Source organism: Coenobita brevimanus, chromosome 14 (genome assembly GCF_032717465.1).
Source record: "Coenobita brevimanus isolate Jiangsu-jjx chromosome 14, ASM3271746v2, whole genome shotgun sequence".
In the NCBI taxonomy this organism is placed as follows: domain Eukaryota; kingdom Metazoa; phylum Arthropoda; class Malacostraca; order Decapoda; family Coenobitidae; genus Coenobita; species Coenobita brevimanus.
Window position 1 is genome coordinate 28,209,668 of NC_136967.1, and position 12,712 is coordinate 28,222,379.

A 12,712-nucleotide genomic window follows, 5' to 3' on the forward strand; every position below is an offset into this window, starting at 1 on the left:
GCAAGAAATTTTAGAGTTAATTTAGACTTTCACACTCCTGCATTTTCTTGAGTCAAAGTGTAAGTTATTTATAGTTGTGATGCTTAGAAACTTAACCCGTCACGTCCCGAGGTTTTGTGCACCTATGACATCCCCCAGTCCCGAGCCATTTTGGAAAAATTTTTTTTTTGCTAAAACTTCCGCTTAGATCGAGAAACGAAGGAAAATCACAAAGAGAGTGGTTCCCGCGGTCTATAAGTGGTCCGTACAGGTGCGGTTCCCCCCCACAGGTATGGTGTTCTGTAATGGGCTGGATATAAAGCGTTTATATCTATGGTAAGGAATAATGGGAGAAACAACAATGTATCAACACCTCTATATTTATTGAATTTTAACTAATAAAACAATAACAGTAACAAATATAATGGATTTCAGACACATATATATGAAAAATAAGCATTGTACCATCGCGCGAGCTATAGCGAGTTTGGTCCGAGTCGTAACATGCTATATGCTAAGTTTCTGGTATGAGTCAACCTATCATTTTTTCTACTTGTATACTTCTGTTTCAATGACATTTTACCAATTACAACTGTTTGTAAGTGTTTTCAGATGTTTTCATTCATTATTATGACATGCAGCATAAGTATAGCGCACATCAGCTTAGTAAGCGCACTCGCTATGACTCGTATTTCAACATACCAAATTGTTTTATCACTTTGCAATTATTTTCCCCTTTACATAGAACCTTTCCTCCACCACTGTAAAGGTTTTCAATTATTTTCATTCATTACGAGGGCATTTAGCGATATGCTAGCGCATATTCACGTGGCAACCAAGATCTCAAACACTCGTGTTTCATCATCTACTTTATTTATTCACTCCAATTATAATTTCCCACTTACATTACACACATTTACACCCCTATAATGCACTGTACATACTTACTGCCATTATTTATTCAAGTGAGCGTGAGAATATCGCCTGAAAATACCCTCGCAAGGAATGTTTCGACACACATAATACTCACACACTTATATACTAATTCACTTACACACTTATATACTAATTATTCACTTTATCACTTGCTGACTTTTATTTTGACTAATACGTGCCTTATTCATTCAACTGAGTGTCAGGAAAGCTTATCTTTATACACACGCTATGAACCCTCTCTATGTAAGTTTCAACTTAGGGCAGATTTATATACTTACACAATGTTTTCACTTATGTTCCACCCGTAGGCACTTTATACTAATATTTGGAGATCAATATGACTGATAATTTCACTGAGCGTCTGTCTGTCGCATTTACCTCATAATTTCAGCGTCCTTTCGCATTCACACCATGCTAAAATTGCATCAACGTGTGATATTCACTAAAACATGGGTGAATACAGAGACCCACATCACACTGCACGCACTCATAGCGGGTGTCCTTCCTCTGTGTTGTGAGTCTCACCTGGGAATTACTGCACACATGACACCTGCGTTGGGGCCTAGGTCTGTTGGGCTGGGGAGGGATAGGAGTGGGGAAATGGCGGCCAGATATTCTCTGGGGAGTTTGGGCAATAGGGGCAGTGCGGGTGCGATGTTGGGGCCTTTCAACAGCATACTTTGCAAAGATTTCTCTTGTGAGCTCCCTCACAAACCCTTCAAATGTTTCCTGAACTCCTGTGGTCTAGTAAGTGAAAGAACAGTTTTTTATACCACTTCACCGTTGTCCTGGCACACTCTACCGTCGATATCATGGAGTCAATCTGCTCCACGAGGCGCATGTTTATATTGTTATCCATAACACACTCAGGTTTCCAAACACGACGCCTGCTCTCGCTACGGTAATCTACAGAATCAGTACGGTGCATCAAGGGGCGGTGAACCGTGGACAAGAGGCTTACTTCTCTGTTGTGGTTCCACATTGTTGCAAGGATGTTGTTGGCTTTGAAGAAGACAACCTCACTCCTTGCAAGTTTCCACCCTACCTTGGCCATGTGACGCCGGTTCACCTTTACGGTTCCACAGACTCCCGTTTCATGTGTGTGAAGATAACGAGCGAGAAGAGGGCTAGTGTACCAATTGTCGAGGTAGAGAACGTGACCGCGATGAAGGTAGTCTTGTATCATCGTCTTTACCACTGCTCCCGACAGTCCAATACTTCGATCTTCTATTATGTCTGTCTGTGCACCGGTGTACAAGACTATGTCTTGCACGTATCCAGTCCTACAGTCACACATAACAAAGATCTTGAACCCAAAACGGTGCCTTTTGCTGGGTATATACTGTCTGAATGAAATATTGCCTCTCCACAACACGAGACTCTCGTCTATGACGAGATCTCTATAGGGATAGAATGAGGAACGAAAGGTTTGCCTGAGGTGATCAAAGACCAACCGAATTCGCCTCATTTTGTCAGTGTTGTTTGCATTTGCAGGGTCATGAGCATCATAAAAATGGAGGCGACTGAGAATTTGTTGAAGAATTACGGCTCATCACTTGACCAAATATGGGGGTAAACATAACAGGGTCCCTAGTCCAGTAAGCAGGAATTCTATTCTTTCTTATAATACCCATCAAAAGGACCAGGGCAAAAAATAAGAACATTTCTGGAAGGGAGACAGGGTAATCATAGATCATAGAATGCCTACTCCTTGTTCCCAATCTTTCACTTTCTAGGCGCTGGGCGCTTGCAAACAGGTTTGTTTGGTGGAAAATCTGCTCAACAAATGCCTCACTGAAAAACAGGTGGAAAAAATCCAACCTGGTGGAATTACTGTGAATACCTGGTGCAATGCAGCCAGATCGCCCTTGCTCAGTGAAGGGGTGAATGAGGGGAGAAAAATCACTCCCATCCTCCCAATCCCACGACACAAATCCCTCATCCCCATCAGCCCCATCACCGCCTTCGTCTGGGTGGGGAGGAGATCCTGGTTGGGGAGGTGGGGGAGAAGGAGTTTGGAGGGCTTCCCCACTGTCACTCTTCTTCCCTCTGCCTTTACCCTTTCCCTTTCTCTTACCCTTACGGCCTTGAGGAACATTAGGGGGCTGTGGGGATGAAATAGGAGAATATTGGGGAGCAGAAGACGTGCTGGGGAGTGGTTCCTCCCCACCTTCCCCCTCCATTACCACACCACGTACTCTCTCACGCAACCTAGCTCGACCACGTGTTAGGGGATATTGGGGAGCATAAGACGTGCTTTGGAGTGGTTCCTCCCCACCTTCCCCCTCCCTCACAACCCCACGTGATAAGGAACGCACCCGCACTGGCCCACGTGATCCACTATGCCGCCTCACACTACGTAGGGAGAGCAATGACTCACTCACGTCACTCTCACTTTCCCTAATCCCTGGACTTTCCCTTTCACTCCCCACTCCCTCCACTTGACTTCCTAGCTCCCCAAACAGAATGCTAGGCCCATACCTGCTCATACGACGTGGTGTGCGCTCTGGGCCGCAATGTGTAATCACCTCCCGTCCATACCACGTGGCAGCACGTCCCACGGCTCCGTCCTCGTCCTCGAATTCTGCTTCCAAATCACGCTGGGGATAGGGATAGGATATACCACGTGCCTTCTTTGCCTCCTGCCCCTCTCTAGCAGCACGTTAAGTCACGTACTGCCGCTTCCTGGGTGACGGAACTTCCTCGTCACTGCTGGTGGTTTCTTCCTCCTCTGGCTGCACATAATCTTAGTCCATCTCCTCGTCGTCCAGTGGGGAATCACTGTCGCCGGTAAAGGTGTCCAGGGCGACTTGAATCTCGCTGTCTGAGAGACCTCTCTTAGCCATGTCTGAGCAGGACCGTGGCTACCAGGTGAGTGGACAAGTGGTGGGCTAGCGCGGGTCGCGCGGGGTCGCCGAGTGTCCCCGCCTGGTGGCAGGTAGGGGAAGGTCAGGCGAGGGTACGTACCGCAAATCAAGCGCGAAATTTGAAAATTGTCGAAATTATGCACATTGCAATTGCACACTGAAAGCAGTGATGAGAAATAGGGAGGTGAGTATGGAAGTTAAGAAGTCACTGCATGATGGTATTGTGATCCCTACCCTAACGTATGGAAGCGAGGCGTGGACCTTGCAAGAAGGGAACAAGTCAAGAGTGAGAGCAATGGAAATGAGTTGCTTGAGAGGAGCATGTGGAGTGACGTGGAGGGACAGGTTGACGAACGAAGAAGTGAAGGAACGTTGTGGGGTAGATGTGGATGTGGTTGAAAAGATTAGGAGAAATACACTGAGGTGGTTTGGACATGTGGAGAGGATGGAGAGTGAAGGACTGACTAAGAGGGTGTATGTAGGTGAGGTGGAGGGAGGGAGAGGGAGGGGTAGACCGAGGATGAGGTGGAGGGATGGAATTGAGAGGTATATGAGGGAGGGGGGGGTGAGTTGGAGGGGGGGAGTCAAATGGTGGGTGACAGAGTGACTTGGAGGCGTTTTGCCTGCGGCCACCCTTTGCGGGATTGGGGCGTCGGGCTATAGATAGATAGATAGATAGCAATTGCACGACGTACTGGTACGTCGCCGGGACTGGCAAATGCAAATCGTTGCAACGTGCCCATACGTCGACGGGACGGGGCAGGTTAAACCTCAGGTGAGCGATTTCTCAAAGAATTTTTGATGTTTCTCACCAAAAGCAGAGGTTTGAGCCAAAAAAATTTTTTTTTCCAAAATTGGTCAGGATGGGGCGGGGAAGTCAGTGGTGGAATATCGGTCAGGATGGGGGGGGGGGTTAAGGGGTTCTAAGTAATGAACACGCATTCTTAACCCTGAACAACAATGATGATACAGTGAATCTGATTCTGTGTAGTGTCCCCACAATGTATGACATGATAACGCTTGCTCTTATGATTGAAATTCAATGATGAAAACAAGTACGAGGTGCTACCAAAAAGTTCCTGAAATTTGACTAAAGAACGAAAAGAAACTTACATCATCTTAATCACCAATGTCCCCTTCAAATTAGTCTCCTTGGGTGTGCAGACATCGATCCCAGTGCTTCTCCCGCAATCAAAACGCGTTCTGGAAGTCCTTGAGCATCAGCTTGTTCAGGACCTTCTGTGATTCTTACTGGCTCTCTTCAATGGTGTCAAATCTTAGTCCTATCAACTGGACTTCATATTTGGAAAGAGTGAAAAATCACAGGGGGCCACATCTGATGAATATGGGGGATGGGGGAAAACCAGCATGTTTTTTGATGTCACAAACTGGTGAACAACAAGGGTTGTGAGCACGCATGCACTGTCAGGGTGAAGCACCAATTTGTTTGTGCACCACTTATCTGGACATTTTCGCCTCATGTCCTCCCAGAGCAATCACATAATGACAAAATGTCACAGCAGAACTTTGCACTGACAGTGCATTCTTGAGAATCGAATTCCTTATGAACAATGTCCTCCACGTCGAAGACAGTGATGAGCGATGGCTTCACACTGCTCGACATGACGTGCCTTCTTTAGTTGGCGAAAAGCTGGGCTCTTCCACTGCAATGATTGTTGTTTGGTTTATGGGTCATACCTGTACATCCAACTTTCATCACCAGTAATGACTCTTGAGAGAAGTTAGGGTAATTTCTGGCCATTTCCTTGAGCTTTGTGCATGTGATGATACTTTTGCTTATCACTCAGAAACCTCGGGACAAACTTGGCGGCAATTTGTCTCAATTCAAGGTCACCAGACAAAATGCATTGGCAAGTTCCATATGATAGGCTAACAATGTCACAAACATTGTGGATTGTCCTCCAGTGATCTTCAAGGATGGCTGCAAGAACTTTGGCCACATTGTCAGAGGTTGGACTTAAGGAAGGTCAATTAGAACATGCATCATCATCTGTTGACAGTCTATTTTGCAAATGCTTAAACCAGTTGCATGTTTGTGTAATTCCCAAAGCACTGTCACCAAATGCTTGTTTTAACATTTTATGAGCCTGTGGAGTCACGTGGAGAGACAGGCTGACGAATGAGGATATAAAGGAGCATTGTGGTGTGGATGTGGATGTGATAGGAAGCGTTATGAGGAACACACTGAGGTGGTTTGGCCATGTGGAGAGGATGGAGGGTGAAAGACTGACGAAGAGAGTGTATGTGAGTGAGGTGGAGGGGGGAAGAGGGAGGGGGAGGCTGAGGATGAGATGGAGGGATGGGGTGGAGAGGTATATGAGAGAGGGGGGTGTGAGTTGGGAGCAGGGCAGTGAAATGGCGGGGGACAGTGCGACTTGAAGGCGATTTGTTTGTGGCCACCCCAAACGGGATTGAGGCGTCTGGCAATAGATAGATAGATAGACAGAGTTTCTGCCACATTCTTCCTGAGTTTCACACATCCATGCCCTATCCTATCCGGGTTCCAAAACCGTGCAGGTGGAGCCCAGACCATGCGTCCCCTCAGATCTGCCACTACATGGTCAGGGCAAAAGTTTTCTTGCTGCATACCCTTGCTGGCATCACTCCCTGTGATGTAGTGGAGTACACTGTGTGGTATGTAGTGTATGTAGAGTAATGCTTGTGATAGAGTAGTTAGAGGAAAGTGATAGGGAGAGTATACTGGCATCCTCTCCATGTCAGTGTCACACTGAAAAAGGTCAGCAAAGGGGGATGGTCAGGATATCCTAATAGCAAGTGAAAACGGAGCTCCAGCTCCCTCCTCACGAGCATTCCCACCCTCTGGGAGTACTGCTCTGATTAGTTGGTGCTACAGCCTACTCCCAAGATTAACCTTATCTTTTAGTTTCTAAGACAGCCTCATAATTGTAGTACCATAATTCTACCATGTGTTAATAGTACAGTACAGTACAGGTTACCCATGACAATTCTAGGCAGAGTACACATTCCTTAGGAGTTGGTTCAAGTTCAAGTTTCAAGTTCAGGCTCCAGCTACAAGTCTGCAAGTCCAAGTGCAAGAACATGATGGATTAAAGTCCACCTCAAACTAGAAGCTAGGTGGCTCTGAAGATTCAAGGGTGCAAAGACAGACTGCCATGGGTTGAGAGGGTCATCAAAGGAAGAGGACTTGATCTGGGAGTGTTACAGAAACACAGCACAAATGTGTTGACAGCTCAAGTAATGTCTGGAGGCCAGCACAACGTTTGGCATATTCTCTGTAATGTATTTAGTGTGTCTGGCAAGTACTGCCAGCATCTTAGACTAAATATAGCATTACCTGATACTATGCACATTATTTATTCCCTTGCAGACAGAGCCACTATACCAGTATACCATACAGTACTGTACATTTTTTGTGTTTACTACCATACTGGCATTCCTGGAGATGTTGACATATCCAGGGTTTACTTTTGCTGTTTGTGATTTTATAAACCCAACAATGGGTACAGAAAGTGAGAATTGTTTATGTCACAGGTAGGGTTGCGAGAGGCAGACCAAAAAAGACCCAGGACAAGGTCACTGAGTGCGACCTCAGGCATAAGGACTGAGCAGGGAGGATGCCAGAGATCATGCACCACAGACAGCTACCATTAGGCAACCATGACTGATGCATGCAAGCACGTTGGAGCCTTTATAAATGAAACTAAATGAACAAGTAGAATGCAACAGATGAGGGTTCAAGGTATGATGTGGTGATTTCCAACCTTCTCAGAAAATGATAAAGGCCTGCCCAAAATCCCTAAAACTCATAAGCAAAGTCATCTTAGGGTGAAGCTGGTGTGGCTGGTTGCTGTTCAGGAAGACAGAGTTGGTTTGCTGGACTGGAGGGATGTACATAGTAATGAGTGGCTTAATTCTGTCACTGATAATCTTGATAAAGTTCAGTTGTTACTGCTAAACTTTATAAAGCCTAGCTGGCTGATCAAACCTGTCAATCACAGGGTCTGTTGAATATGGTGGTGCAGGTGCTAGAGGTGGTGCTGAGATGCTGTACCCCATCACCCACACCCTCTTTACGTCTAACCATAGCTATCACTGACACCATGACCGCCCCCATCCTACCCAAGACCAACACAGCGAGAGCATCTATCAAGTTCACCGCTGTCCCCTCCACCCTTAGACGTACATCCTCCTCCTTACCCTGCACACCATCCTCCTTATCCTGCGCACCCAACTCACCCCACCCCCCCTTTACCAATCATAAGGGCAAACATCAACCATGTCTTTACCCCTTGAATTCCCCCACCTATGGCCCTGTTTACTGCTGGGGTGGTAACGGGACTGTTGTTTATGTTGACACTGAGGGATGGGTACACAGGGTGGTGAGGATGTCAAAGCATGGAGGGGTGACATTAACATAGTAGGGTCTAAATATATATAGACCCTGGGTGTTCCTATGAACACAACGAGTGCAATACAGCACCCCTTCATGCAGCGCTTGCAGGACTTGTATCGGCGTTGGCATACATCCATGGACAGGGAATTAAACTGATGCCTTCAGGTCTTGAACTGCGATCTGGAGATGAATATAAGGGGCTAGTCTCTACTAGTTGTGTAGCTTTACCTACAATTTCAATATAGACAAGGCCTACCAATGCATGGAGGTGTTCAGGCAGTGGTGGATGTTTCTGGTGCTGATGATACTTGCAGGTCACTCCAGATTAGGCATGGGAGACATTTCTTGGGTTCATCGGCCACCTGAAAGATCTGTACAGACTCGGCAGTCACAGAAATGTATTGTAAATGGCACATCAGTCTTCGTAGCATCTCTTTTGCAATGAATTCTGCACATTACGCATTAACATCCTCTTGCATGTTGCATACTCTTTCCCTTAGAAAAATACAGGAAGAATAATGAGGCATTTGGAGCAGAAGAAGAATCACTAAGGAAAAAAGTTATGAAATCTCTACAACTGTGGACAATACAAACCAATATGAATAAATTTCATGACATCCCATCAGGCTCTGACAGCTCACTGGTATTTTGGCTGTCCTCCTTATAGGCCTAATCATAACCATATCACACCGACCACTGGAGCCAACAAGAAAATCAACCATGCGCTGCCCCAGCAAACTCCCACCCCTGGCCAATCTCTGGTGGTATAGTAGCCCCAAGTAGCTGCATGCACTAGGCCTGGGAAAGGTATATACCTGTGCACCTACAGCTATCGGCACCACCCAACTTCTGCTGATGTAAGGACCATTTACCACCATAAAACAGGCATTTGGGTGTAGTACACCCCTGGGTCACTGCTTGTGCCAGAACTGGACTTTACCTGTGCACCCTTGATTATGTCAGAGCTGGCAAGGTACCTGTGCAAACCCAACTGTGTCTGGCTTTGGATGGTACCTGTGCACTCCACGTAAATGATTATGTCAGGGCTAGAAAGGTACCAGTGCACCCCCAGGGAACTGATTATCAGGGCTGCAAAGGTACCTGTGCACCCCCATGGAACTGATTATCAGGGCTGGAAAGGTACCTGTGCACCCCAGGTAACTAATTATGTCAGGGCTGGAAAGGTACTTGTGCATCCCCAGGTAACTAATTATGTCAGGGCTGGGAAGATACCTGTGCACCCCCAAGTAACTAATTACATCAGGGCTGGAAAGGCACCTGTGCAACCCCAAGGAAACTAATGATGTCAGGGCTGGGAAGGTACTTGTGCATACCCACGTAACTAATTGTCAGGGCTAGAAAGGCACCTGTGCAACCCTAGGTAACTAATTATGTCAGGGCTGGGAAGGTGCTTGTGAATCCGCAGGTAACTAATTATGTCTAGGCTAGGAAGGTACCCGTGCACCCTCAGGAAACTGTGTTATGACTGGGAAAGAAACTGTGGATCCCCCAGGTAACTGTGTCAGGACTGGAAAGGAGCCTGTGCACCAAAAGTAACTAATTATGTCAGGTCTGGGAAGGAACATGTGCACCCCCAGTAACTGATGTCAGGGCTGTGAAGGTACCTGCGAACTCCAGGTAACTGACTGTCAGGGCTGGGAAGGCACCTGTGCATCCTAAGTAACTGACTCTGTCAGGGTTTGGAAAGTACCTATGCACCCCAGGTAACTGATGGTCAGGGCTAGAAAGGTATCTGTGCACCCCCATTTAACTGATTATGTCAGTGCTGGGAAGGTAGCTCTGCATCCATCCATCCATCCTTCATCCAATCCTACGTTGCACTATGAGGAGCGTAGGAGCCTGGGACAAGTCGGTCTCGACATTTAAGATGAGAATGGCCAGCCTCACTGATCCCTAAGTGGCATTACATGAGCAATAAACCCCAACCACCCCTCGGTTATAAACCTACAGGCTTACTCCAATTGGAGTGCGTCAATTACCCACTAAACTCCCAGGCACCATAATTTGGATATATGGTTATCACCCAGTGTAGTCAAGGTTTCCTGGCATACAGGAAACCATTTGGCTTGTCATTCAGTGTAGAGTCACCCATATGCAGAAGGAAGAGGAAAGAATGAAGGAAAAAAAGACAGGAGAGGGAGTGTAAAATCACCTGTAGGCAGAAGGAGAGGAAAGAATGAAGTAAAGAAAGACAGAAGAGGATGGAAGAGAGGAAAGGGCAGAAACCCAATGCAGCACTACAATGAGTGAGTGAATGGTGAGGCCCCCCATGCATCCCCAGATAAATGATTATGTATGGGCTAGGAGGGTAACTGTGCAACAACAGGGAAGCAACTGCTTCCGTGACTGTCCTACAAGCACAGGATTGTACCAGGTAGGGATCCGGCACCCCTTGTGGCAGACAGAGCCTGTCAATATGAATCTGCAGCTCTAATGAACAAATCCAAGAATATAATACAACTTTACTTCACTTCAACACCACTAACTTCAATTTACACTCTCTATACTGTACACCTCCCAGGGGAGGGAGGTAACAGTATTTCCCCAATATCCATGATTGTTGTAAGAGGCGACTAAAAGAGGCCATTTTGTCTCTCATCGTTCTCTCCTTACTGTCCTCTTCTTCTGTCATACCTCTCTTTCTGATATTTCTGTATTTCTTCTATCTATCTATCTATTGCCAGACGCCATAATCCCTAAGGGGTGGTCATTTGACTTTGAGTTATTTGTTTTACGGGGAGGGGCACTAACCCTCCACCAACCCACTTGCTGACACGTAGGGAGCACATATGGTTTGGTTATATGGTTACCACCCAGTGCTGTAAATGGTTTCCTGGCTTACAGGAAACCAATTGGCTTGTCACTCAATGTAAAGCCACCTGTAAAGGAAAGAAAAGCAATAAGAAGTGACAGGAAAGTTGGGAGAAATAGGAAGAGAGGAGAACAGGCACAGAAAAAGAATGTTAAAGGCTAAGGAAGAAGTAGGCAGCACTACATCAAGTGAGTGGATGATGCCCTTTATTTTCCCTCTATCCCTATCAGGTTAGACATTTGGTTTCATGACATGAATAGTTTCGGGATTTCCAACTGACAATGACCTTTACTCCCTTACACCACTTTCATGCCAACACCACTTCAATGTCAGCCTCAGTGCCATATAGCCTTATGGCTTGGAACTACAGTGGTTCTTCATTATTCCTTCCTTCCTTCCTGTTACTATACATACTTTTCTGTCATTAGAAAAGTTATTTGTATTACTTAGTGGGCTTCCTTCCAAACCAAATATATGTAGTACTTTCCATCACTCCTTTCTCCTCACCCTCTTCACCTTGCTGTATGTCACAATTAACCCATACACAGTACGGCATAATGTGAATATTGTACTCTGACAATGCATAAAAAAATGGGTTAAACTATCAGACAAGAAAAATAACCAATACTAACCTGAGACATAAGTTTGCCAATGAGCACAATAGAATAGCGTAACAGCCACCATACACTGGAAAAACATCCAGTATGGATGGGTCCCCAGTCGAACTGAACAGCACACTCCTAGAGAAACAAAAACTGGAAAAAAAGAAAATTATTACTGAAATGATTAAACCTGGCAGCATACATTAATTCTTTTTCTTAGATATTACACTACAGGACTGGATAAGCTACTAAAACTACAAATGCAACAACACTGTGGTAACAAACTATGCATTATTATTGCCAAAGCTATTAAAAACAATCTTAAATGATACAAGTTATAACAATCTAACCTGTTGAAAGTGAGTCACAGCCATGGTCAAAGAGTTCACCCAGAGGGGAGGATGTGCCAGTACGGCGAGCTTGCTTTCCATCTATGGCATCTAAACTTTGGTAGATGAACAGCCCCAAAGCACATAACAGGCACGCCCAGCGAGGAACCTAACAATATAGCATTATTTGACATATTAAAGAACAATCACAATCCTATCCAGATTTTCCAACACAGTGTGATGGAAAAAACTCTAAGCTAGAAACAGAAACAAAACAGTACAAGCAGAAGGCAAAAGTTATCAACTATGCTCAGTAAACTAAGCCACACATACAGTGACCCCTTGGTTATCGTGCACAATTACTATGGTGCCCAGTTCATGATAAAACTATGAAAGCACACAACCTACAGGATTTATCCTAATTGGTACCAGGTACCCCAATCGTAAACCCAATTCTTCCCTTTTACAACAATTTATCTACCTATCCATCTACAGTATAGCCAGACAACTTAATCCTATAAAGGGTGGCCAAAATTAAACTGCCTCCATGTTGCCCTGTCCCCTGCCATTTCGATGCCCTCATCCCAACTTACACCCCTGTTTTTCATATGCTTCTCCACTCTATCCCTCCATCTCAAACATGGTCTCGCGCTTCCTCTTTCCCATACACTCTCCTCGTTAGTCTCTCATTCTCCATCCTCTCCTCATGGCCAAACCACCTCAGTGTATTTCTCCCAATGATTTCTATCACATCCACATCACAATGTTCC

The 12,712-nt window shown here is 45.6% G+C and overlaps 1 protein-coding gene across 1 annotated transcript in view; it reads right to left on the minus strand.

The window, feature by feature from the left end:
* bbc (choline/ethanolaminephosphotransferase 1 bbc) overlaps positions 1–12,712 on the minus strand; it is a 149,739-nt gene that overhangs the window by 115,067 nt on the left and 21,960 nt on the right. The window contains exons 2-3 of the mRNA XM_080264848.1: positions 11,964–12,111; positions 11,644–11,766 (exon numbers count right to left, since the gene is read on the minus strand). Coding sequence (XP_080120974.1) covers positions 11,644–11,766; positions 11,964–12,111 — 271 coding nt within the window. The remainder of the gene's footprint in view (positions 1–11,643; positions 11,767–11,963; positions 12,112–12,712) is intronic.